Below are 26,707 nucleotides of genomic sequence, written 5' to 3' on the forward strand. Positions count from 1 at the left end.
AGTAAAGCGAGAGAAAAAGGAAAGGAAGTCTGGACCAGATACAGCGAAAGAGAAATTAGCCTACAGTTATCTCGGCGAGTGTGTTGCTGCTCTCCTGTATGAGCGCATGTATGTTGCATGTGTGTATGTGGTTGTCACTTGAGCCTGAGGATTAATGGCCGGGGTCGCTGCACTAATTAACTTGACGCTGATGAATTTCACCTGACTATCACAGATGACCTAAAAATAGTTCTTTCTCACCATTTGCAACTTTTTTTTTTATCATCCTACCAACATCTCTTACATCTTTTTCCTTGCTCGACTTCAACCAAACTCTCTTCCCCTCATTTGCACCCGCCCTCCCTCCTTCACTTTGCTTAATTCGGTTGCGTCTCCAGTTTCATTCCTCTGTGACTGCGTTCCCTCACTGCCTCTCTTCAACTTAATTAAGGAGAATGCCATACAGCTGTCGTTCTCTTGGCCGATAGCGTCCCCCCCCCCACATCATATTGTTATTCATTAACACTATATGGCTGCCAATCAGGCACACAGCCCATGTTATTTCCAGGGACGGATGTGGTGGCACTTGCGATAATGACGTTTCTCCTCGTATCTCCTTCTCGCAGAAGTGCGCCTGAGGATACCGCGCCACCATTTTGGATGAGCCCTGTTATTCTTTCATGTTCAGTGTTCCTGATTATAAGGGCCCTGCCCAGAGCAGTGGTGGCTCCAGCTGTCAATCAGAGCACAAAATGTTGGATATTGGTCCAAAGGCCACTGCTGAGGGCATGTGGGCCAACTCTGATTGGCTGAAGACTCATTCAGAGCATACTCAGACATCAATACAGCTGCATGTCATGTGTGGAGGAACACAGTGCCCAAGACTTTTTTTTTTTTTTTTAAATTGACGCTGCATTTTCCCTGTCTGGCTTCCTCTGCCACTCGCCCCCAACCTTTTCCACTTTAATTCTCATTCTACGTTTTTTGAAAGTCTCACTTCATTAAATTGAGGTCTAGGTTTTTCATTCCAATTATGCTGACGGCTCATTACAACAGCCGAGGAGAGACAGACTAATCCCTGGTCACCTAGTATCCCTCACTATGTGCCCATCCTTTCATCTTTCTATCACTCCCTTCTGTTTTCCACAAATCTGTCTGCAAATCCATTAGTCTATCTATTCTCCCCCATGCTCACTTCCTGCACTGCTTTGCAGAAATACACACACGCACACACATACATAAGTGCATTACATATATGCAAACTAACAATTCTTATCTCCCCATCTCTATCTCACCCCCTCTCTTGTTTTCTCTCTCCATCTCCCACAATCTCTCATGCAATTCAATTCTAATGGGTTTTATTGGCTTGGCGATTCATCTGAGTGCAGCAGCTCAGTCCAATTACATAAGGGAGCCCTCCGGGCTTTCACCAGACAATCTGCAACATTCTCCTCACAGTCACGTGCACACGCATCCACGTGCACCTTCACATATACACACACATAAGAAAAATTCAATTTCTCCTCAACAATGGTGGCACAGAGATGAAACAACCAACATAGGTGCAGATCCTCCCTCTCTCTGTGTGTGTGTGTTCTCTGTGTGCTCTCTCTTCACTGAAAATCATTTCTCACCTTTATATCATTAGCGACTTTCAGAAAGTTGCAGGAAGTTAATTTCGTCGTATTAAGTGGAGCACTCACTTCCATTCACAATAATGAGAAGTATCTCTCTCTCTTTATCTGGATCATCAGCGCATCACAGCGCATGCACACACACTCACTCACTCACACACACAGAGTTACACACAAGTGTGACCGGTCAAATAAAGCTCAGCTTCAGCGCATCACGTCTTTGCCACGGCCCGGCCTCCCTGGAGGATTCTCCACCTCTCGCTCTCTGTTCTCCTTCGCCAGCATTAAGTCCGTCTCCCTTCATAAAGTGGCAGAGCCTAAAAAACCTGCGACAAATTGGCAGCCACTTTTGCCTGAGTTTGTGCCCAGTGTACAGACCCTGCTGGCGGTTAACTCTCACAGAGAGAAGGTTGACATGAAATGAGAAGGAGAGTTTTTCTGTACCTGCAATAAAATGGTGTCTTTTCTGCTGACTCATCTTTTATAACACACATCCTCAAGTGCTCCCTCCTTGCCCCTATTCCTCCCCCAAGTGCACTCTGGGATTCCCTCTGGGAAGGCTAGGAGCCAACGAAACTGACATTCCGTTTATCTGACAGGCTGTGGGACTGAATGTTAACCTGCGTCTGACCTCCATCGTCCTTCCTTTCCCTTCTCATCCCTCCATCGCTTCCCCTCTCCCTTCCCTCCTCCCTCCATCTGTCCCTCCCCAACTCCTCACTTAGTTACATTCGCGTCTCGCTGTGCCATATTCTCAGACACCTCGGCCCTCTTTCAGTAAGGAGGCTGAACTGCAGCTGAACTAAGAATGGAGGGCAAAGTGGTGGCAAGGTGAAAAACAGTTGAAAGGTCGTGGGAGAGTGGAGGGAGGAAGTGGACAGGTGGTGCAAAAGAGGTGAGAACAGGAGGCACAAGTTAAACGAAAGGAAGGATGTCAAGGAAAGGAAGAGTGAGAGGGAGAGAATAACAGAAGAGGGGAGAGAGAGAGAGACTGAAACAAAAAATAAGCTCTCAGAAAACAAAAAAGCGATGCACAAAAAAGTGAAGAGCTTTGTTACAAAATGAGATATTCGCTATTTGACACCTACTATAACAATGTGGGCGCTGGAATGAAGTGTTATGAGTCATCTCAACATATTCAACAGAGCGGGATCATATTTATTTCCAATATTGACTGGTGAACTTTGTGTTTAATCATCAGAATGCAGCAGTTCACTGGCACCATATAATCCACGGCGGTTTATTTGCACTGGCAGTGATGTATGGCAAACGCGCCGTTTTATAGCCATGTAACATTTACAAAGACGCACATATCACTGGAAACATTACAGCCTGAATGCAAGAAGTTCTTTTTTTTTTTAAAGAGAATTAACACCACGTTAGCCAGATTATTAGCTGTGACATGCAGGAAAATCAAGAGTGACTTTCAGTCCTCTACAGATTAAAATGATGGCTGAATCAACAACTCTGAGCTCTTTGAGATAAGGGTTGAAACAATCTGCCCAGTGGGCGAGTACATATTTTTTGAAGTACAGCAAAACACCACTGATGTGAGGCTACAGTGGTAGGATTTAAGAAGCTGATTGCTGGAAATCCGTGGTGCAGAGCAGAGGATCTGAAGCTTGGCTTATGTTGGCTATGTGGATTTCTGGTCTTTTATGGATTTTGGTGGAGGCAAGATTCCTTACTTTAAATACACCCTTTTTACACAATAAGAGCAGATAACAAAAACAGCAGGCTAAATCAAATTAATGACCAGCACAGAGCAACGGCATGAAATAAATAAGCTACATGATGAAACGTAGGAGAGGAGAAATGGCACATAGATAAACAAATGAAGAAGACAGCTGAAAAAAATGGTGAGGGAGGAAGCTGAGGAGGAGGGAGAAAAACAGAGCATTTTTCTACAGAGGTGGCAACGCACATCAAAGCTCGACATGTGTAACCTTCTAGGATAGAGAGAGAGAGAGCGAGAGACACAGAGAGGGAGGGAAGTGGGTGGGGATGTCACCTTTCATCTTGCCACTGTTGCCACCCCGGTGCCTGTGGAAAGCTGCCATTATGTGTGCCGTTTGATGCTAGACACGCTTGTACAAGAGCGTGTGATTGTTGATTGCGAGTGTGTGTGCGTGTGGGAGACGGAGTGTTTGTGTGATGGATAGATGAAAAAAAAAAGTTACATAAGATATCATGTCTCTATTCCCTCCATCCGCTCCTCCGCTTCTGATCTCCGTATCAGGTGTTTGGGTGCAATGACAGCAGCAGCCAGCAGGGGAGGCGAGGGGAGGGGAGGGGAGGGGTGTAGATCAAAAGGGCAACCCTACTGACTGACAGTAGTGTGCATGTAATTAGGCCAAACCACAAACATACTGAAACCGTAGAAGCCTCTAATGATGAGCTAGCTTTGCGATTTAACTTTGCTGCTGTCCCATTAAAATGACACAATTCCAATTTTGTCCTTTTGACTGCAAGTTTACCAAGTTGTTTCATGTGTGGATTGCACAGCATTAATGCACATCAAAACCTCGTCTTCAAATGTGCTTCACACTCAGACAGAAAGTTTGCCAATTTGTCACATTTTCCAAAAAATAACTTTATGGTGACACAAGATCCTCATGCGATGTTTGTGAGCTCCACCGTCATCCTCTTTGAGCCACAGCGTGCAGTTTATCTGGGTCAACCTTCATTAAGAATTTAGCAGCCAACGGTGAATCTAGGTGCAACATCTTGGAAAACTTGTAAAACCTGACAACAAAAGCCCCTTACCCACATCTCGCTCCCCCTCTGAAACCTCTGCTCAAGCATCAAGCGAAGTTGATCCGCCTGAATTTTAAATGCAACAGATGCTCGTCTGTTGTTCTTGGCAAATGTTACCATGTAAAATCCAGAGTTTCAGCAGATCCAGCTTTAGGTTAATACTCTGCGTTGTGCGCTCACATCTGTCGTCTTTGTCTCCTACGTGCCTGTTTGTATTGTGAGATTCATTTAGTTGTCACAATGTCTTGAACCTTTATTTGTTGCACTTGAAGATGTAAGTTACTCTGAATTCCTTGAAGAGAGGATTGGGTCACAGGGGACATGATAAATTGGTTCTTTACAAGATATAGCCTGAATAATGATGCTGGTGACTAGTATGTGGGCACGGTAGCCTATGAGTCTTGTGGGATCAATATCTCTGTTGAATCAATTGCACAGGAGGTTTAGCAGTGGTTTCCTGCTGTGTACCAAATCAGAAAAACAAATAAAGCTGAAAGACAGATGAGACAAGCGTCACAATTAAATGGGTCTATTGCCCAGTGCCAGAATAGCCAAACTCCGAAGATACTGGAAAGATAAAAGAATTAGTATATTTAAAAAAAAAATGGGAAAAAAAGTCATCAAAACACAAGAAATGTAACAAACAAAAGATCTATTGAACACAAAATTATTCAGAACAGTTAACAATTGCCTGAGATACATGGACTGGGAATGGAAACAATAGAGAAAAAGAATCAATGGAGAAAACTTTTCAAGCACTTGAGGAAATTCTAAGAAAAGTTGCTGCACATCACAAACTGTCCGCCACGGTTACTCACCGTACACCAAGAGGGTGTAATGATCGGCAGCACGTCCGTAGTTGTTCTGGGCCTGGCACAAGTACGTCCCGTTGTGCGACTGGCTGAGACGGGAAATCTGAAAGGTGGGGCCAGAAATCTCTGCCCTCTCGGGTAAGGTGTCGTTAATCTTGGACCACTGAATGTTCCTGGGCCTGTAGGGAGGGAGACAGAGAGAGATGTGGTGTTTGATAGTGCTGAAATATGTCAATTAATTGACTGGTCAAGATTTTTAATCATTGATTAATCGTTGAAGTCGTTTATCAAAGAATGAGGCCAAGTTCCAGCTTCTTCTTTTTTTTTTTCTCTCTTACTATTTCTTGACTTTCTGTGATGACTACTTCATTAACAGAAAAAAAAAATCAATAGCTTAATTGATGATTTTAAAAAAAATGTACTCGCACCCAAAAGATTTAGAACTCCAACTTCAAAAACTTGGCCCTGAGTCAGCCTCACATACCCTCCCACATGCATGCACACTGATTTATACAAATATCCAAACATAACACCACAACAAATCCTGCAACTGCAGCCTCGACTGTGTGCCATTCAAATACAGCTGGACTTTATTGCCTCTACCAGTTTTCTATTACCTCTACATTATTAGTGTTGGGCAGTAACACAATACTTACTAATGTATCTAATACATCTGACGATGTCGGGAGTTTGATGGAGGGTTGAAATCATTTTAGTCTCTGTGTGTTAGCCTCCAATACAAGAAGAGAAACAGCTCCAAAGTTGTCCTATTTACATGTTTTTGTAAAGTCAAGATATTAACATGTAGCTGCTAATGTCAGGCACTGGCAAACCAACATTCAGGAATCACCTGCTCTTGTTGAAGCTCTTGCCTTTGAGTGAACCCCTATGAGCACAGGACTTGAGCAGTCTGCAGTCACCTGGGCTACGACAGCTGCTGATTGTGGATAAGTACCTCCAAAATGTAGCCTGCCAGCTTGCTAAACCACAATGTCTCATTTTGTGTTTCTACACCTGTTCAATGCAGAAGATGGGACATGTTTGTCTGGAGGTTTTTGAGTAATTTAATGTCATCTTTGACTGAGATGGACCAAGCAACAAAAGTAAGTTATTACTTCTGCTGTTGAGTAACTAACACAGTGATGTTATTACTTCTTAAATAAAGCAATAAGTAACTTGCCCAGCACTGATAAGCACACAGCTACCTCCCCACTTGTACACTGCTAGTGTTAAAACATTTAGTAAAAAAAAAAAAAACATCTAGTAAAAATGCCAAAGGGTATTAAAAATGAGAAAGTGGAAAGAGACAAGGGATCAAAGCACAGGCACTGGGGGATGCTATAAAGGAGAGGTGAAGACGGAGGGTAAAGAAGCCCACAGGGGGACGATGACATGCGAATAAAGTATAAAAGTGGCTTGGAGAATTGAGCCATTGGCGACAGAGGGCTGCATCTTGACAAATAATGAGGAGATGGATGGTCAGAGGGCTCGATCGTGTGAAAGAGTTGGGAGGAGGGAAAGGAGGGCAGTTGAGAGAGAAACAAGGTGTCAGATGTGCAGGGTGGGGAAAAAAAGTAAGAGGAAAGACAGGGAGAGAAGAGGTGTTACTGCAGGTGGAGGGAAGACAGAGAGAAGAAGAGGTGGCGGAGTGGGAGATGAAGGGAAGGAGCAGGCAGGCAAAATGAATTGGTCATGAAAGACGGGCAAGCGGAGCAGACAGGAGGTGCGAGGATTACAGAGACGTCCTGGCGAACAAAAATGTGTGCGTATATGTGTGTGTGTGTCTGGCTGAGTGTCATGGCTCATGCCACCCTGGCCAGATTACAATCCTGACTCATCTGGGTTCTAATCCCTCAGGACGTCTAATTAAACCTCTTTTTTGCTTAGTCACACACACTCTTCCGCTTATCCTACACACACTGAACGTGCACAAACAAAATCTCCTGCTGTTCCTCTCTCGCTAACACGCGCACACACGCAACGCCCACACGCATACTTCAACTCCTACACGCAGTCATTCCTTCAAATGCTAACACAAAAATAAGTACGCAATCAAGAAAATGACAAAAGTTCATCTCCATCTCTGGTGCCAACGACAGACGAACGAGTGTGTCCCTACACCTAAAGGAACTGGCATATAATTGGTCATTTATACTTAACAGGCTGTTAACAAGGCCAGGAAACGAGCAGGAAGGTGACAAGGGGACTGCAATGTGTGTGTGTGTGTGTGTGTGTGTGTGTGTGTGTGTGTGTGTGTGTGTGTGTGTGTGTGCGCAGTCCAGCGTGAGATGAGGGTCAGAGTCCAGAGAGGCCTGCTGTCCCATCTCTCACTGTCACACACACACACACACACACACACACACACACACACACACACACACATACACACACACACACACACACACACACACACACACACACACACACACACACACACACACACACACACAAAACACACACACCCACACAGAGTGTCTCCAATCAGCCATTACAAAGCTTTAGTGGGGCTACAGCCAATACGCTTCTCAGCCAGTCCTCACTGTGGGATTTCACTTAAGTCATCACACACACAAACACACACACACACACACACACACACACACACACGCACACACACACACACATATGCACACACTTTGGCTGCATGAAGCTTTACTGAGGAGCTTTACTGGACTCGATGCCCACAGACAGACGGACCATCCAGGGGAGGGTTTAAGAGCTTAGGACCCAATACCCTTCTGGAAAGTGCACAAAGGGCTGTGAACACAGTCGAAAAAGGCTTTGTTTCATAGCTGGCTCTCAAAAGTGTTGACTGCTGATTGGGTTTCGTAGCTCCACGCTTACAAACAGAATCACATTCAAGTTTACGACACGTCCACACTGACACTCAATTTCTGGCGCACTTTAACGCTCTTCTCGTAACCTCTGTGCCTCCGTCTAAAACTCTGTTTCTCTCGGCCCTTCGCGCAGTAAAATATGGATCAGGTGGTTTCATCTGTCCGTCAAATATTAAATGTCAGATGACGGTACAGATACTGTGCAACTCTAACTTTTGATCAAACTTCGAAGCACAATGCATCTGTGGCGCTATCTGATTACAAAAATATCCCGACTGGTTTGATGATGGTGCTAATATTGTAATTTTCCATGTGATACATTAGACACCCTCGGTTTAACTTCAATTATAGTTCACCGGATGATGCATTTGGGATTGATTGGCCCAAAGGGAGCCTGCATCATTTGTGGAAGACAGCATGTGGTCGTACTCAATTTTGATAGACTATTTCTGAAGAATTTCTTTGTGAGGAGCTGAAAAGAAGTTGCTCCTCTTTTCTGCGGACAGTTCCTAGAGAAAACTTGGAGCGATAATAGGGAATATATTGAAGTTGATGGAGATTAGAAGTACTTGATAATTACTTGAAGTTTCTTACAAGGAACCCTGAAATTATGTGGGTTAGCAATTAAATAGAAAGAAGTCAACTAGATGTTCATTTCAGCAACACATATTAAAGAGAAAGGGGGTAGGATCTCTTGCAGCTGGCTATTTTAAGCTACTTGGGGGAGAAGCTCTCACCAGTTTTTCTTTTTTTTTTTGAACCTGTATTGAGGGCTGATATAGCGCACATGTTCTCCTTTCAGTGGTGCCCTGCTTTATTCACACACACTTGGTAGCTGTCCAGGAAAACCACTGTTTTCTGCTGTGGCCAGAGAAAAGCTCCACTGGAGCAGGTAGAGGTTACTCAAGGACATTTCCACAATAGCTGCTCAGAAGGAGAAGGTTTGTTTTTGTGCAAGATGGATAGTAATTACTTTGAAAATAAACAGCATATATAGTGGAGCTGTCTTTGTCACAGATCACCTATCTGATTCATCTCCAAAGCCCATAAATCAAACTTCAGACAAACAACCCTTTGGTAGCACTGCTGTGTCTGTGTTCATCTGTGTGTTTAGACTCTAAGCTTAAAATCATCCTAAACTAATCCGCTGCAGTTTCTTTGCACCATTATTAGTGTTTCCACATATTCAGAGTTTGAAAATTGCTGTAAGACAATCCATAGAAACCAGATACTTATCAACCTCATCAGTTTAACTAACGCGACTCTCTGCAGTCTGTGGTCACAGCGATGAAGACCTTTGGCTCCGACTGTCGCAATCATTTCACGTTACTGAGTTTAACCCGATTTTACACTTTAAAAAACAGTACTTAGAGTAAATGTGTGAAGTGAACTTGTGTAAAGCCAGCAACAATTTTCCCCCCCAAACAGATTACCAGAATGAAAGCAGAGCCCTGTACGCTTGGAGCTGCTACCTGCAGCTACCTGCCGTTTGGTGATGCTATGACCTAAATGTCATTCTCATAGCAGCTTCAAACAATTTCCCCAAACAGTTTTAATGTGTATACTTGCTGCCCCATATTACCATTTTCAGGAATTTTGTGTTTGTGAGGAGGCTGTTGTTGAACTTGGCAACCTCCTGCGTGTTGTCGTCAATCAAATGCTTTCTGTGTGTCCTTAAGCCGATTTGTCAAGACTCATTGCAGCTTTTTAAGCGCAAACGCTTTGTTGAGACAAACCTTTTATACTTTCTGAATATTTTGTCAGGAATTCATAATGGAGTGAGAGAAAATGCATAAACACACTGCTATGACAGCCCTGAAAAAGCCTCACAAGCAGCGCTTTGTGCCAGCTGGTAAATGTCCTGCTTTCATATCTTGTGAAAGGTGAAGCATGTGTGACTCAATTTATTTTTCAAATAACTTTATGAAGTCATCATATCTCTTTAAATCATGATCTCGAATAAAATAGCTAAAAAGCCTGGCATTCACATTTTGGAGGACAACAAGGAGTGTCCAGTGCAGTGAGGTTTCTCCACTGGCTTTTCATTGTTACCTTTGCTGCAATGACCAATGATAGTGCAGCATCAACTGATCAATGTACGTATGTGTGCATGTACGACAGCTTTGTGTCATTATGTTACATGTAAATTAGGCCATAGATGGCATTTATTGAAGGCAGAAAAGACCAACACACATGCCCAGACACACACATAGACTTACAGAGGGTTCCCAGTGACGGAGCAGGTGAGGCTGAGCGAGTCGCCCTCTCGCAAAATGCCAGAAGGAGGAACGATTCTCACTGTGGGTGCAACTGTGGGGAGAGAGAAAGAGACGAGAGGCACAACAGAAAACAAAATGATCAAAATGTAGCAACAATCAGAGAGGGCAGGAAAAAAATCAGGGATGAGAGAGAAAGAGACGGCGAGGGAGCAAAGAGGAGGAACAAGGGAACAGTGAGAAAGAGGAGGAAGGGTCTTTAACATCTGTTTCCTAGGCAACCAGCCGACAATCCTATGGTTGAGACACCTGTTATCATAAACAGCCCACCGCTCCGGCAGCTGCCGTGCTGCACTCACTTCAGTCACAGAACAATAGGGAGCCAGATCCACACTGACAGTTGGTCATTATTACCAGTTGTGTGGCTGGAGGAAGCACCAGCACACAGACTGACAAAAAGGTTGAATATGAATCACTCTGATCCATTAACAAACATTAGTATACACGTGGCAAATGAAGCGTACTGATGAGACTGATGCACATGAATAATATTACCAGCTGTAATAATGATAAATGCCTCTGGAGTGTTTGATTTTCTGAAATTATTGATACATTGCAGGATAGGAATAATATTGAACCATCAGGAATATTAATATGAGGTGAGAACGTGGAGCGACTTGTTCAGTAGGATCACAGTAACACTGGATGAGAAAAAGAACTGCATGTACTTTTCTCCACTTTTTGATGTGTTTCTGACATCATTATTATTATTAATTAAAAAAAGGATTCGCAAACTACATATCAATATCATTATTGAAAAGCAATCATACCGGATCGTAAGACAGTGTCAGTTTTGTTTTTCCACACATCAAAAAACAAAAGACAGAAATGTCTAAATTAAAGCAGTAGGAGGAAACTTAACTTGTTTGATAGGATTAGAGGCAAAAAAATGGATTTACATTTCATAGTTATTAAATGATTAATTTCAGACTTTTCCAAAAAGGATATAGATTATAGCTGTCTGACATTTTCAAGATTAATCCCACTGAACCATCTACAGATTTGTGAAAAAATTGAGAATTCATCTTAAAATAAAAATATGCTTCTGTCTGAGCTTGTTGCCCTGAGTGAATATTAGACTTAAGCCAATTATAAATTTAAACCTCCTGCAGTAGTTTTACTGTTTGCTGTCGTCTGCCTGGAATGGACATGTGCAGAATGTGCAAAGGTTTCAGAGCACGCCAGCAAAGGTACATCAATCCCAGAACAGGACTGGGATTATTGCACATACTAATGTGACCCAGGTTTTCTCCGCCGATGCTGGTTAGTTCCTTAAACTACAGGCCCCTAACCTGGCCGCAGGCCTGTTTCTGCCAGGTCCCTGCATGACAAGATTTGTATGTATTAGGTTTTAATGGGACTAGGTCTCATATAGGCCAGCTCTGAGTATCACTCTGTTAAAATCCTGGACTGTTGTATAAATGAGTTTCATTCTAAAATGAGATATCCACCATTTGAAAAATGAGGCTGCTACCCTGACAAAATTATGGCTGGCATTAAAGCAAAACTCTGTAATAAATAGCACTGAAGTAACAACTTAAGTGACAGCAATACAGATGGAATAATTTGTATTTTTGAAATATTTGGCGATGAACATCATGTTACTTCATTTGTTTCCAAGATGGATAGAAAATGCTCGGATATAAAGTGCAACACACTGCTTGAAGGAGGGACTTACAATACACATCCAGGCGGTAGTGTCGAATCCTCTTCTGGCTGCCCAGTGCTGGGTGGAACGCCTCGCAGCTCAGCGCCGCCCCGTTGTCTTTCCTCTCTACTGGGATCCGGATGGTGCTGGACACGCTGAACGTCTTCCCGTTGTCCTGCTGGGATACCACACCTGGAGAAAGACAGAGGGGATGAGACGATGGAAGGAAAGAGAACAGGTGGGGTAGCCAAGGAACAAGTTAACAGGCAAAACATGCCCGCTCTTCCTTTTCCCCTGCTGAGGCATCACACCTATGGTGGGAGAGGGAAAGAGACAGGGAGAGCAGAGGGAGGGAGGGAGGGGGAGACTTTTAGAGGAGAACACAGCAGTGGATAGAAGAGGCAAGCAGACTGAAAGAAAGAAGTTTGAAGTTAGTGGCTGGTGAATGAGCTCCTTTCAGCAGCACCAGGTACCTGCAGAGGGGCGGATGACATGATGGTGGAGGACAGAATAAGAGGGAGAAATGAGAAAGCAATTTGCATCTATATTTCATGGTAATTATGAGCAGCAGAACAGTTTGTTTGCAGATGGTAAATCAACTGAATACTTTGTGTGTGTGCATGAGTGAAAGGAAAAGAGAGAGCACGAGAGATGGAGGGGAGAGAAGGATAAAAGAGAGAATATGCATAACTGAAGTGAGATTTTAACTGTGCCAGACATGGAGAGAGAGGGGGGAGTCAAAGGACCGGGGTGAGAGAAGAAAGGCAAAGGAAAGAGGGACAGTCAGAGAGAGAGAGAGAGAGAGAGAGAGGGCAGCAAAATGGGCATGATGGAGGGGGGGAAGCGAGGAGAGCTGCGGCGAGACAAGCCCAGACATGAAAGAGGACGATAAGAGTGCCAAGGCAGATGCAGAGTGGGAGAAAGATGCAAGAGGAGAAGAGGAGGGGAGACAGAAGGAGGGAGGAGGAACACCGGGGTGACACGGTCACGTATTGGGAGTTTGTGCTTGTTGAGGCAGAATACAACAATATTACTTATATCGCGCTGAGTTTTCAATTATTGCCGGCCAGCAAATGAAAGCAGGCCCAATCGAAGCGTGAGAGAGGACGGCGGCGGCTGCAGATGAGCAGGAATAAGGGAGGCGCGAGGAGATAGTGTCTTAATTAAAGAGTGCTTTTCCATATCTGTTGGGATCTGCCTCTAACCTTAAGTGTCACAGTTCATTTAACTCTGGGCCAAAACAGAAGGGAGGAGAAGAGAGGAAGGAGAGGAAATAGGAGGAAATGAGAGAAAACAGGAGACAGGGAGGAGAGTGGAAACAGGAGAGGGTAGGAATAAAGGAGAGATAAAAGGAGAGGATGGGAGAGGAGAGGGGACAAAAGAGGAAAAAAGATGAGAGGTTAGGACACAGGAGAGGATGGGAGGAAACAAGAGGAGAGGAGACAGGAAAAGAGAGGAAGAGGGGGGGAACAAGAGAGGAGAAAAGAGGAGAGGAGGCAAGAGGTGAGGAAACAGGACAAGGGGAGGAGACTGGAAACAGGAGAGGGTAGGAATAAAGAAGAGATAAGAGGAGAGGAAACATAAGAGGAGAAAAGAAGAGAGGAGAGGAAATGGGAGAAAAGGGCGGCAAGAGGAGAGTAGTGTAGGGAAGAGGAAGAATGAGAAGAGGAAACGGTGAGAAGAAGGCAGGTGAGAGGGGAAAAGAGCAGACAAGAGGAGAGGAGAGGAGAGGAGAGGAGAGGAGAGGAGAGGAGAGGAGAGGAGAGGAGAGGAGAGGAGAGGAATGCTAGCAAATGAGTCCAGCCCTCTTAAAGTCATTTGCAACCAATAACAAAAATGAGGTGAGGAGCGTCACGTCTTAGTCACCAGTGAGATTTAAAGAAGAGAAATAAAGGGAGTTTATATGAAAAGAAAGAGAAGGAGTAGAGGGGAAGAACAGAGCGGGAGGAGGCAGAATGACGGTGACAGGCGTATTCTGACAGAGTAAAAGGGAAGAGAGAGGATGAAAGAGCTGCTGAGAGTCAGACGAAAATAGAAAGTAAAAGAGACGACGGCTGACATGAAGTTTGAAAGGGCAAAGCATCGCTCAGTGTGCGTCCCAAAAACTGTTGACACCAGATTATCTCACATTATTTCATCCGGTCTGCGCCAGTTATATTTGAAGGCGCCGAGTTCACGAAACACAATAACGTGACGCGCTTGACAGCGATTTGTACTTTTAAACAATGCTGCCTGCAAAACCGGCCATAAATTGAATAAAACTAAATAGCCGTGAGCTTGAGTCAACGGTGCCAAGGTTTTTGAGGAATTTAAATTAAAACACAGGGTTAGACGCAAATGCTGATTTAATGGCAGAGTGAAAAAAAAAAGAATGATTTCTCGGGGGTCAAATGGAATGAAGGCAATAGAAAAGATAGGTCTTAGATGTATTATTGAGTGAAGGGCCCCTTTAACTGAGAGAAGTCAAGGGAGGCAGCGAGTTAGAAAGAAGGATAGATCAAGGTAACAGACTGATGGATGGCTCATAGATTCATCACAAGCAAAGAAGCAGAGTTAGATGACGGTGAATTCGAAAGTGTGCCTTTGTGAGCATTTGAAAAAGAAGCAGAGGAGAAAAGTGGAGAGTTTGGACTGTACGCAGCATCTGTGCATTCATGTAATGGCGCACTTGTGAGATTATGTGAAAATAAAACAAATTTGAATTTGAACTTGCAAGAGAGAGCAAAGGGAGAGATACACGTCGAGTGGGGGAGACGCGTATCTGTTCTGATAGGGAAAGAATTTGACTAGCGAACATATTAGAAAGCAAAGCCGTGAAATCTTTCTCCTACTTGCTGTTGATGTCTGTCTTCTCAGCACAGATCAACACACGTAGACGCACACACGTCCTCTGCGAACTTATGACTCGTCTTAGAAGGAGTGTAAACAGAAAAGTTACTACTGTTCACATCTTAAAAAGTGTGTTTGATCACTTGGAACTAGATCGTCGCCTATAAATATTGCAAAGAACGCAAAGGAGGAGACATGAGCAGAGGAGAGATTTTGGCAGCCCTGCAGCCCAAAACTTCACTTTCTCCATCCATTTATGCATCCATCCATCTTAGCCTCCTCTCATCAACTGCTCCATCTGCCATTTCCTCTGTCTACCTATCAATCATCCATCCGCTCATCCTTCTTTTGTTCATTGATATTGTCCACCCATTCCACTTCACCCAAACCACCTAAAATCCCCCATTAGCTTCCTCAATTATCTCACCCAACCATCCATCAGCCCATCCGTCAGCTACGTCCTGGTACCTGGTATCTCGCGGCCGTTACGGATCCAGCGCAGGGTGGCGGCCGGCTTGCTGCGCGGCGACATGCAGGTGAGCTCCACCTCGCCGCCCTCCACGGCCTCCTGCTTGACCTCCACCGTGGGCGTCTCTGGGGGCACCAGAACGGACAGTGTTGCCACCTGGTGGTGCGTGGCGTCCGTGTAGAGCTGGCAGAAGTAGCCGCCCTCATCCCACACGCTGACGTTGGTCAATGTGATGCGCACCAGCCGTGGCGTGAAGAGCACCATCTGGAAACGGTCGTCCTTCAGGGCTGGAGGTGGATGGAGATAGGACGGAAGTGAGGCAGTATGGGGTGGGGTTGTTGAGGAGGAGGGAGGTGGAGAGAGGAAGACAAAGATGGGGGAGAAGAAGCGGCAGGAAGAGTGGAAAGGACAAGGAGAGGGAAGGTGAGTACAAACTGTGTGCGAGGTGAGACGAAGTTCAAATACTAAGTACTGTATTCATATAAATAAAGAATGAAAGCGAACATAAAGGGAAGAATCAACAACAAAAATTCCTTTTCTCTGGGTCACAGTAATTGACTCATTTTTTTTCTAACGCTGCAGAGACAGACACAGAGCATTAAGAATTGTTTTTGTCATGGTGTTCTGCTGCTTGAAATACACCTCACACACACACACACACACACACACACACACACACACACACACACACACACACACACACACACACACACACACACACACACACACACACACACACACAAAAGACCACATTAAAGAACTTATTTAAACACATTTCACTGGCAGGCTTTTGCTTGCTTTATTTTGAAATAGTTTTCAGATGAGAAGCACCTCAGGGAGCGGGCTTGTACTGCACTCACAAACTTACTTATTCACGTTCAGCAGGCGGCAGGTTCTCCACAAGGGCGAGCTGTTTGGTCGTTGACAGACTATATATACCCGAGCACACCGAGCAAATAATCAAGACTGAAATGCCATTTCACTTCATTATTCGGTCTGACATTGTTTTCACGTTAGCCGCTTTCTGTTTCTGGAAGGGTGGTATTGTGTAACAGCCAATCAGTGGTAAGTGATGCAGTCATTTTCAGTCAACGTGGAAAGAGGTAGCAGTAAGATTTCTTTTTCTCAATGTCTCCTGTTTGGGCTTGCAAGCTAAAATCGCTAACTGAGGATGCTACTGAAGAAGCAGAAGAATCATTCCCACGGGTTGACAAGGTGGGCATGTGAACCGCCAGCCTGGAGGGCCGGTTGCCTCAGAGAGTGAAAAGGAAGAGACCCCACTGGCCTTTCATTTACCACCACCAGGCTCCTCCGGCCTCTCAGAAGCCTTAACTTTGGCATTTTCCCTGTGTCATAGTCATGGCTTGGTTCATTTCCCAGCTGGGGAAACACAGTCAGTGAACGCTAGACCTTGTTGGATTGCTGGAAAAACCCTCCATGTGGCCAGTGATTCAGAGGTCTGGAGCCAGGATGGTGCAGACCTGCACCACCCACAGGGAAGTAAAGTAATAGGAGTTCAGACCTGTAGATGTAGGTACACTGATGTTGCCACTTACAGGCAAAGGAAGTGACAGTTGAAGCAATTGCTTTCACTTTTGCCGATAAGGATGCAGGTTAGATTGGAGCACAGGTCAAGAGGCGCAGGGCTGAAAGTGATTGCACTGTGGCTCTGCAGTTGAATGACACCGGCCCTGGATGCAGGCACTTTGCATCAATAACACCACATATGCTTGTTAATTAATGTCTTGTCTATGTCTAATATATTTCCCAATTCTTATTCTGTTTTCCTTTGGAAATACAGTGCACTTAGCAGTAATTGGAAAACACACCTAACAGCACCGGAAAGGTGAGGGACGTTTTAATTAAGTATTGTAACATTTACAGCTTTGGTATCAGTTATTCCTTAGCCCCAAGATAATTTTCTCTGTATTAGCAAACAGTCAGCTCTATCTCTCACAGTCTGGAACAAGACCAGAGCTTTTACCGCCTTCTAATTTGTGATGTTACTGCCATGGATAGCTCTGCAGGGTAAAAATTGCAGAACATGGGAGAAATAGCGGCTGTGACGGCACCCCACGCGATTTTCTGCTCTGGAATTGATAGTGCTGCTAAATCTAAAGCTCAGTTTGATATAAAAAGTTCAGAGAGAGTCTGAAAAGTCAGCCTTGATGGAGCGGCTCCAGGCTGCACATTGATACAACATAACAGATGTCGTGGTTCTCTCATTTCCAGCTTTGAGCGAGAGTGTTGTTCATTTTCCCAAGCACTGATTGGACTATCCTAAACTAGAATGTATTCATTCATTCTCTTTGTAACTGGTTGCTTTATTCCTCTGTAAGCCCATTTCTAATTAGTGTCTGGCATTTTTATTGTTCAACGTATTAGGATTTAATCATTATTGTTTTACTTGCTCTGAAGCGCTTGGTAACTCTTTTGAAAAGTGCTATGCAAATAAAGCTTATTGCACAACCAAGAATTATTTTAGGAAAGCTATTAAATTGAGTGGTGCTGCCCTTTGAGTCAGCGAGAGACTAGCTAAATAATACAATTGTGAACAGCGTAAACACTGCAATTCAGGCTACGGAAAATAACCGAAGATTGCAAATGTAGAGTAAAAATGCATCAGCTTTCTAAACACTTAATTGTACGGCCAATCCCGGAGCTCAGACTGATGAGCTGCAATAAATAATGCACAATGGAGACAGAAAAGGCACAGTGACAGAGAAGAGGAGAGGAGGTGAACATGCAACAATTTTTCTTTTGTCACTGAAGAAAAAGGAGAATCAATGGCGAGAAAAAACGCTGATAATAACAAATAAGGCTAATAACAGTCTGTGGGTGACGGTGGCTTGATGTCCATAGATTCTCATTTGAGACTCACTTTGTATCGACTTGACTGTGAAACCTCTCCCTCACCCTCCATCTCTATTTTATTCGGTCCCTCTCTGCGCTCCTTTGTGTTGGCTTTGGCTCACAGCAGACACTTCCCTGATGTAACAACCGGCCATCTCGCAGCATAATTCATCACAACACAGACTACGCTACAGTACAGATATTGGCTTTGACTGTGCATGTGCGCGAGAGAGAGAGCGGAGGAGGAAGACAGAAGGAGAGAAATAGTCTAATATAGCTACCTAATGCGGCAGGCGGGAAAAATAATGTGGATAGAAACAGAAATCCACAGGGATCTGAGAGAGACTGGCCTGGAGCGCTGGAGTTAGTCCACTCTTCCTGGAAGTACACCACACTAATATCTCCGTCCCACCCCCAAAATTTCCCCTCCCCACCACATGGCAGCGAGAGCATTGTTAGAGAGGTATTCCCCACAGATAGGTAAATCTTTTTCCCTCTCTGCACTAAATGGCAACTAAATGTCAGACTTCTGTTCAAGTCCAAGTTCACCTTTATTGTCTTATCTCATTTGCATGCCGAGGAGCGTTTGCAATAGGGAGAGAAAGAGCGATATGGACCACTGAGGAGAAAGGGTCCATTTGGCTAGTTTCACCGCTCTATTATAGCTATCAGTCCCCACAATCTCATAAAACACACTCCTGACTGGTCGCTCACTTGCAAAACAGGGAAATTCACAGCACTTACAGCAGCAGCTCTATTTGGGCAGTTAGTGCGGAATGGCTCGGCAGAGAAAGGCCTCACTTTGTTAGTCTGATATCTGGTGGCAGATGGGCAATAGGCAGAAATGGAAGAGCCCTACAGTGAGCGATGGAGCAAACATGGAGGGAGAGGGAGCCAGAGTGAGATGTAATTTACGCTCCCGGAAAATGTCCCCAACGAGGCTTTTCGGTGCTTACGGGAGCCAAATTAGTTACGGCAAGCCATCTATACTTTATACCTCGCCTAACCTTTGGATCATGTCCCGGCGCTGTCTCTTCGCCATCGCCTGTCGCCACCTTTCCTAATTCTCTCTGTTGCTGTGTCTCTTATAACCCTCTGCCCTTTGCCTCATTCTCCCCCACGCTTTTCTTTGTTCTGTGTCTTCTTCTCTTCACTCTAGCTTCCACACCCCTTCTTCCATCCTTGCTCTGATTGCTTCGTCGCGCTTTCTGAAGGGTGTAAGTCTCATGGGAGAGCGGACGGGGCGGCTCTGTTTAAATACTTAATGGAACTCACCGGTAGCGCTGATCTGGTGGAATTGGGGGGAGAGTTAAAAGTAAGGTTTCCCAAAGCAGTGACCTCAACTTCTCAATTAAGGGCGCTCCGCGAGGCGACTAACAAGTTAAAGAAATGTGTGTAGAACAAAAGTATTTAAGTGCTGAACTTTTGTCTTCAGTATTTCAGTCTAATCTTGGCGGACTGTTCAGAAAAGCTTCAGTGATGACTCCTTTGACAGAGGCCGTTCCCGGGGGGAGCGTGGCAGTCTTGATTGTCTAATCAATCTAATTATAAGTGCTAGAAGTTGTATTGATGAGGAACATGAGAAAATGTGTTCAAGCCCTGACTTTCACAGACAAAGATGTCACGGCGAGCTTCAAAACATGAAATGTCACTTCGTGGGTTATCTGAGACTTGCGTGATGGTTTTTGCTGAGGAGTTCTTTAACTATCACAAGATCAAAGCCAAGAAACAAAAACTGCAATATTTTGAAGTGAGATTTTGGCCGTCTGATGCTCTCCACTCCGCTCAACTTAATTAGATTCAATTAAACTGAATTCAAGGATTCTTGAATTTGGAGTCAGATCAGTCTCTCCTATCAATGAATGCACACAGAAGGATTCACTAATGGATTTTGATATATGAATGATTTTCTCCACAAAAACATTTTTCAATGCACACAAAAATAGTTCCTTCTGTACATAAATGTAAAACAAATGCACAGACATAGAAAAAATAAGGTTCACAAATTTCTGAGCACACACACAAAAAAAAACCTGTCTTGCTTTTAATAAATGCAGTAGAAATACACAGATATATACACATGCTTAAAAATGTTTCCAAGGTTTCTCAAAAACACATTTGCATGTTGTTGCTTTTATACAGAAGATGTTGAACTAACATTTACAAACTGCTTGTCATGTGCGAACTTCACTGCGTTTGGGATGTGGCTTTATTGAGACTCCAGTGACGTGTGTCCGGTCACAAATGAACTTTTGTCAACAGGGAATTAACTGTAGCCAATCAGATGGCTCCTATATTCGAGGGTGTGTAATCACATAGCCACTGGGTTCAGTGGCTGCTCTCCACAGATGCGTATTAACTCTCCTGTCGTGGATCATTAAATATATTTGAGTTATGAACGCGTTAGCTAGTTAGCTAATGGATAATCCCATTTTATCAGCATCATGTAGTTAACTTGTTAGCTAACGCCATTGTTAAATGCCACATAAGTAAGAGAGTTATCACTTACCTGTGGAGAGCAGACGGCGTGCTGAGGTTGACCTTCAGGCAGCTGTTTGACGTTCATTCTGACCTTTTATTCTCATTCATGATTGCAGACTGGGCAGATGTAAACTACGTAACCACATTAAATGACATCCTAAAATCTGCAGGTACATGATTGGCTGAAATAGAAGGAGCGATCTGATTGGCTACAGGTAATTCCCTGTTAAAAAAATTAATTAAATCGTGAATGGAGTCACATCACTGGAGTCTCAAAAACCCACACAGAAATGCAGTGAAGTTTGTCAGTGCAGGTTCAACAGTCTGTAAGTCTAACAACATCCCAATGTGTTCTTGATGAAACTCACAAATACTTTAAAATACACATATTTGTGTATTTCTACTACATCTATTTACAGGAAATATTTGTGTGTGCATCAGAAATGCATTTGTGAACCTTATTTTTGTATGGATTTGTATTACATTTATATACGGAGATACATGATTGTGTGTGCATTGACAAATCCTACTGTGTGCGTTCATTAATACTGAAACTGATGTGAGTGACAGGTCAGAAATATGGCCTGAGTAACAGTAGCAGATTGAGATTAAAACAATATATTGTGTAAGGTTATCCCATAAGCTACTTTGGAACTGAGCGTGCAGCTCGAGCAGCTTGAGTGAAGTTAGCTGAACAAACAGACTCTGAGAGTCTAAATCAAGCTGTGAAAATGAACACCTGTCGCACAATTACAACAGCAGAACAATCACTCTCACAATCATAATTAATCAAAACAGTTTTTGGAGCAGCCTCTCAGGGAGACTGAATGAGCTGACCATGGAGTGAACTGAGAGGATCAGATGTTGGGGCGTACATGTAAAAGATACTGTTGAAGAGTTTGCACAGTGTCACGCTCTGTTGAGCGGTGTGCAAGTGCTTTTTTCAAAGGGATTTGAGGTTTCTGATTGGCTGCACTCACAACCTGTTTGAGCTATTTTCTTCTTTGGATCATTTCGCCTCTGTTTTGATATGATTTTGTGGAACAACTGCTGCCCAAAAGAACAGCATACTAGCACGTGTGAGCAATGTGAGCTCACAACCCTGCACATGCATGCAGATTTATGTTGTTCCTTAACCTTAACCAAAGCATTCATTTGGGTTGTTAACCTCTTACAACCCAAACTAATTGAATACATTCAAACTCACCCTGCAACACTGCCCTCAACACTAATACAAACTACAGTTTTACATCATAGCCTTAAACCCAAGATAACCTCTTAGAAAGTTTATCACCTAGATTATGTAGGGCATAAATAATGATTGCTACACCACAAAACATAATGCAAAATTTTGCTTCAATTAAGCTGCCCCACACAAATTTCAGAGTCTGTGTTTAATATCCTTGATCGTTGTTCTTTCGCTCAGAGGGTTCCTAGCAGCATTTGCACAAAATCTGGCTAAGGTGGCAGCTTTTGCCCTTAATTAGTTAGGAAAAAACTTGTAGTGTTTGACTACCCCGAGGCCCTCAATGAGATCTGCCTTTGTTATAGTATTAGTTACAATGATAATATGCCATAAAGCTATCTTTAAAAAAAACATGTGATTGCCAAGGCCATGCTCTAATGAGGAGCCGTAGCCTAATCTCATCACAGGGGTTAACAGCGAATTATGCAGGGAACTTCAAACTACGCTTTTAAAACAGTTAAGTCACACTGTTAGAGCCGAGAGTAACACCATCTCTTAAATTAACTCTGGGGTTATCTGACTTTTTAATGTGGAATCGCTTCAAAGGCAAAGTGAGGACAGTTGCAATAAGAAAAATGTAAAGTGCAAGTGTTGGTGAGTCATTGCTAATGTGCTTAAAAGGCTGGTTTCAAATGTCACCGAGGGCAAACGCATAGACGCAGACAGATTAAGTTTGTCTGCGGAGACAAGCGTGCACGTGCAAACACACCTCGTGTGCCATTGAAGAAGAGGGTCTGCCGACGGGGATTCTGGATGACCACGATTGATCCATCGTAGTTCTGCAGGCGGCAGGAGATCTGGGCCGTACCTCCCTCCAAGACTGTCACATTCTCCGCCTGCACCGCCTGACAATGGGCTGAAGAAGAGAGAGATGGATGTTAATAAAATGCCACAGAGGGTGGGAGACTGAGAGGGAGAAGAAGAGGGACAAATAGCAGGAACAGATGCAGCGGAAGAGAGATGTTCAATTTGCACCTGACTTGAGATAGAACCCTTCAAAGTAAGGTACTTAAAGCATCCTTCATTTACTTGCTATTCATCGTATGGACACGGCAAGAGAGAAACAGAGAGGAGGAGGAAGAGAAAAGAGGAGACAGAGCGGCAGCGATAAAGACATTGAGAGCGAGAGAAAAGACACTGAAGAACTCAACAAGTAAAAGAGGGTCCTTAGGAGCAATGTGTTCTTATGATTATAATAGGGATGATTATAATTACTGCCATTCATCTTTTTATGTACACAAACACACATACAAACAGCCCTATTGCCGCTCGCTAGTATAACAGAATGCATCAACATGCACATTTGAATATATAATGCCTTATTAAATCTCAAAGTGGCTGTCACCAGCGCTAACGCACACATGAACGGACACACAGCCACGGCCATGTATGTAGGCACAAAGGCACATAAACGGATCACTGGCGAGACTGAGGCCCTGCCACCACCTGTGTTTATCAAAGATCCCCTCCACGTGTGTTAAGAAATACATAAAAGCTGTTTGAGGCTTTGTAGCATATAAGCATCTACATCTAGTCCTTCTCCTTTTCTTAAACAGATATCATTTTGCAAATATTTTTCCTGTCACAAGTTTGACTGCTGGATACAAGACGCCTCCTGCTTCACTGTAAAGTCCACTCAGTGTATGCGCACTGGAGGTTTCATCACACCAGGATTGGCTTCCAAACTATTTGTTATGTCACAAATCGTGCTCGTGGGGCCACCTCTTAAAATCAGATTTTCAATTAGCGTAGAGAAAACGTACACTTAGAGCAACGAATGTGAAAACAGCCTTCTAGGGTCCAACTCTGCATGTGCATCATTCTCCACAGCGAAGCTCAAACACTCCACTGTAGGGACAGGAAGAAAAACACATTTTTGACTGGAGGGGGGCTTTAATAATAGTTTAAACTGCAGTCTGTGATCGACTCACTGTGAAAGCTGGCCAAAGTGCAGAGCAGCGAGACCATGGTGGCAGCCTCCAATGCACTCACAGTAATACATTCTTTCTGCCATTTCTCATCCAGGTGCAAGCTAAACCAATTGATTATACTCCATTATCCCGATGTAATGGTTCTTATTACAGGAATCTGAAGAGTGCTGGGAGGGATCACGAACCACCTTTGGCTCTTGCGGATGAATATGCCCATGCACACAAACACCTGTATGTGCATTTATGTGTATGCATGTGCTCCTGCAAGTCACAAATGAGGGTGTATATGTACACACACAAATATATGCATGCATGCGGGCTGACAAGCACACTCACAGAAACTTGCACACATTATCTTCCAAACAAACTTGTCTGGCCCCTAAACCCAATATTTTTAGACAAGGGGGCTGAGAAACAGCAGGGAGCCTCTTTGATGTTACTGACAGCCCTAGAGTCAGTAATGAGGAGGTTGATTATGCTCTGATTGGAGCGCCCTCGTGTTTGTGGGTCAAGCTGTTGACACGGCTCGGCTGAGTCACACCTCCCGCCGAGCACAATGGACACCGAGCTCTTCCGTTTGAATTCAAATGATTTATGCGCAATTAGCCATAAGGCTGCAGCTAGGAGTGGAATGTGATTGCCTTGAAGAGAGGACCAGCTTGCTGGCCTCCCCAAACTAGTATTTACCAATTTGCATCCCCATTTGCATTCCCTCTCTCCCTGGCAAAGTGCTGGCCGTGGGGAGGATTTAGAGAAAGAGCGACATCAATATTGAAGCATGATGATGAAGCAGGCAATAAGGTGTGCCGATAAAGATGGCGGGACTATATATATATTTCACTGCTGGGTCTAGCAGCGTCTCTGAGCTCTGTGAAACACCTTCAGAAGGCAGGAAATGTTGTGAGACAAACAGATGGTGGCTGCCATTGCAGGAGTTGCTGACTTGACTGCTCTGGGCCAAAATAAATGTCTCTATCTGCAATCAAGTGTGTCCCAAGTTTCAGCGTGGCTGCGTGTGTGCACAATAGGTGGGCATGTGCATTGTGTGTGCATATGCAGAGGGTGGCATATTGCAATTAAGCTACTTTGACATCACCAGATCCTGCCAACTTCATCCAAATTTAATTCTCCCCTCGATTTTAATCTCTTTTAATGAAATACTCAAAGCCTACATATTCATCACATCAAGGGACACAGAGAGACACAGTGGATATTGAATGAAGACGGAAAGAAACCAAGAGGGGATAAAGACAAAGGGGACCCTAATACTCTGTGGAACAGAGAAAAAAGTCTTGACAATTACCACTAATTGTAGTCATTATTGCTCCCATTCTCTGCATCAATATTGTGATTCATATCGGGGGGCATCAGGGCCTGCCACCGCCATCCCAATTATTTTTCTAATGGCTGTTATTACTCATCACCAAGGCAACCGGGCTAGGCCACCATTGTTTTAAACAGTGTTAATTGTAGTTGTGCTGCTGTGCATCGTGACGAAGTCAGTGCAGCATCTGTATGTGATTAGTGACCCATCAGAACCAACAGAGAAAGAGGGCTTCAAGTGGAAGAGCGACTATATACATACAAAGAACGCGGTCAAAAGTTTGCCACTGGGAAGAGGCCAGAAAAACTAATTAGCTGTCCATTTGTACGCCCATTTCTCCCGACAGCTGTCACCCCTTCAAAGGAAATTAGCTGCAGTGGCGTAGCAGTAGAGCGCAAAGAAAAGCTACAAAGAAAAAAAAAAATAAAAAAAAAAATCGTGAACCGCTGTTGCGAGCGGCATCCGCCGTTGCCTGCTGAGAGATGCCACCAAGAAACACCTGCTGGCTGCTGGTGCATGATCAATCCGGGCAAAGAGAACAGAGGGATGGAGAGACGGCGGGGGAGTGAGGGCTCTAACCAGGAAATGATCGCAGGGAGTTAGGAAGTGATGGTTTGGGTATAATAATGCAGCTGGCAGGGGCTGGACAAAATATATGAGAGATGACGCATATTCTCCCACTCCCGCTCATAACGCAGCTGGGTATGGCACTTTAGTTTGACTGTAGGTTTTTATAGGCTTCACAGCAGCAGCTTCTGATCAGCAGCATAGTACAATACAGAGAGCGAACGAGAAGGAGGGGCAGGGAATCAACATCTGTGACAGTAGTATTAATCTGGCCTCCATTAAAATCTCTGCCCATAATAAAATACTCCATGCACAGGCGTCAAATCATATTAAGAGAAAATGCTGAGAGCAATCGATATCATGGTCGTACACTGACAGCTATGATCAACGGATAAATAAAACAGGAGGGGGAACAAAAACAATCACTTCTGTCTCCAACCAAGCGGGGGCAGCATTTCATAGCAGTGAATTGGTGCTTCTCATCATATGAAATGGCTCTACCCCCGCTGTCACGGCCCCGGAAAAAAAGGAGCCTTTATTTACTACGGCAATAGAGATCCGAGAAGGGCCATCATTTCAAAATACATAAACAAATAAATAAATAATAGGCGTGCAAATTCATAAGACAAGGCTGTTCAGGGGCCCATCCTAATGGTCCCGCAATGGGGTTGAGTTATAAGCCGAGGGAGGCAGGGGATAGAGGGACAGAGGGGAGGAGGATGAAGGGAGGTGTGGAGAGTTAAAAGAGGGGGATTTGGGAGGCAGCCAGGTGGACTGCTGGCTCACCCTTGGTCACGGTAAATTCTAGAAACTGCCTCACTGGTGCAGGGTTAGCCGGCTGAATTACCGCCTTGCTGCGCCTCTCTCCCTCGATTTCACTCTCCCTCTATTTCTCTCTCTCTGTGTGTCTCTGAGATTGAAGGGAGGAAAAGACAGGACAAAAAAGACAAGCCACATAAGAGATGAGCTGTCTCCATTTGCCCCAAACAAGCCCCCATGTATCCTTGAAGCAGTGCAGTCACTGTCTCCCTATTCATTATCTCTCATTATCTTTCAATTGGAAG

General features: G+C 44.1%; 2 protein-coding genes across 5 annotated transcripts in view; one reads left to right on the forward strand and one right to left on the reverse strand.

Annotated features, from left to right (window-relative positions):
• Nucleotides 1-26,707, forward strand: part of apoc1 (apolipoprotein C-I) — a 351,086-nt gene that overhangs the window by 128,336 nt on the left and 196,043 nt on the right. The gene's annotated exons all lie outside the window — the stretch shown is intronic.
• The window catches only part of cadm4 (cell adhesion molecule 4), a 147,452-nt gene that overhangs the window by 7,639 nt on the left and 113,106 nt on the right, over nt 1-26,707 (reverse strand). For all 4 annotated transcript variants that reach the window (XM_070967311.1, XM_070967312.1, XM_070967310.1 and 1 more), the window contains exons 2-6: nt 22,531-22,677; nt 15,241-15,528; nt 11,974-12,135; nt 10,239-10,329; nt 5,189-5,361 (exon numbers count right to left, since the gene is read on the reverse strand). In XM_070967311.1, the coding sequence (XP_070823412.1) occupies nt 5,189-5,361; nt 10,239-10,329; nt 11,974-12,135; nt 15,241-15,528; nt 22,531-22,677 (861 nt within the window). The remainder of the gene's footprint in view (nt 1-5,188; nt 5,362-10,238; nt 10,330-11,973; nt 12,136-15,240; nt 15,529-22,530; nt 22,678-26,707) is intronic.

The sequence above is a fragment of the Chaetodon trifascialis genome, chromosome 7, assembly GCF_039877785.1.
Source record: "Chaetodon trifascialis isolate fChaTrf1 chromosome 7, fChaTrf1.hap1, whole genome shotgun sequence".
Lineage (NCBI taxonomy): Eukaryota > Metazoa > Chordata > Actinopteri > Chaetodontiformes > Chaetodontidae > Chaetodon > Chaetodon trifascialis.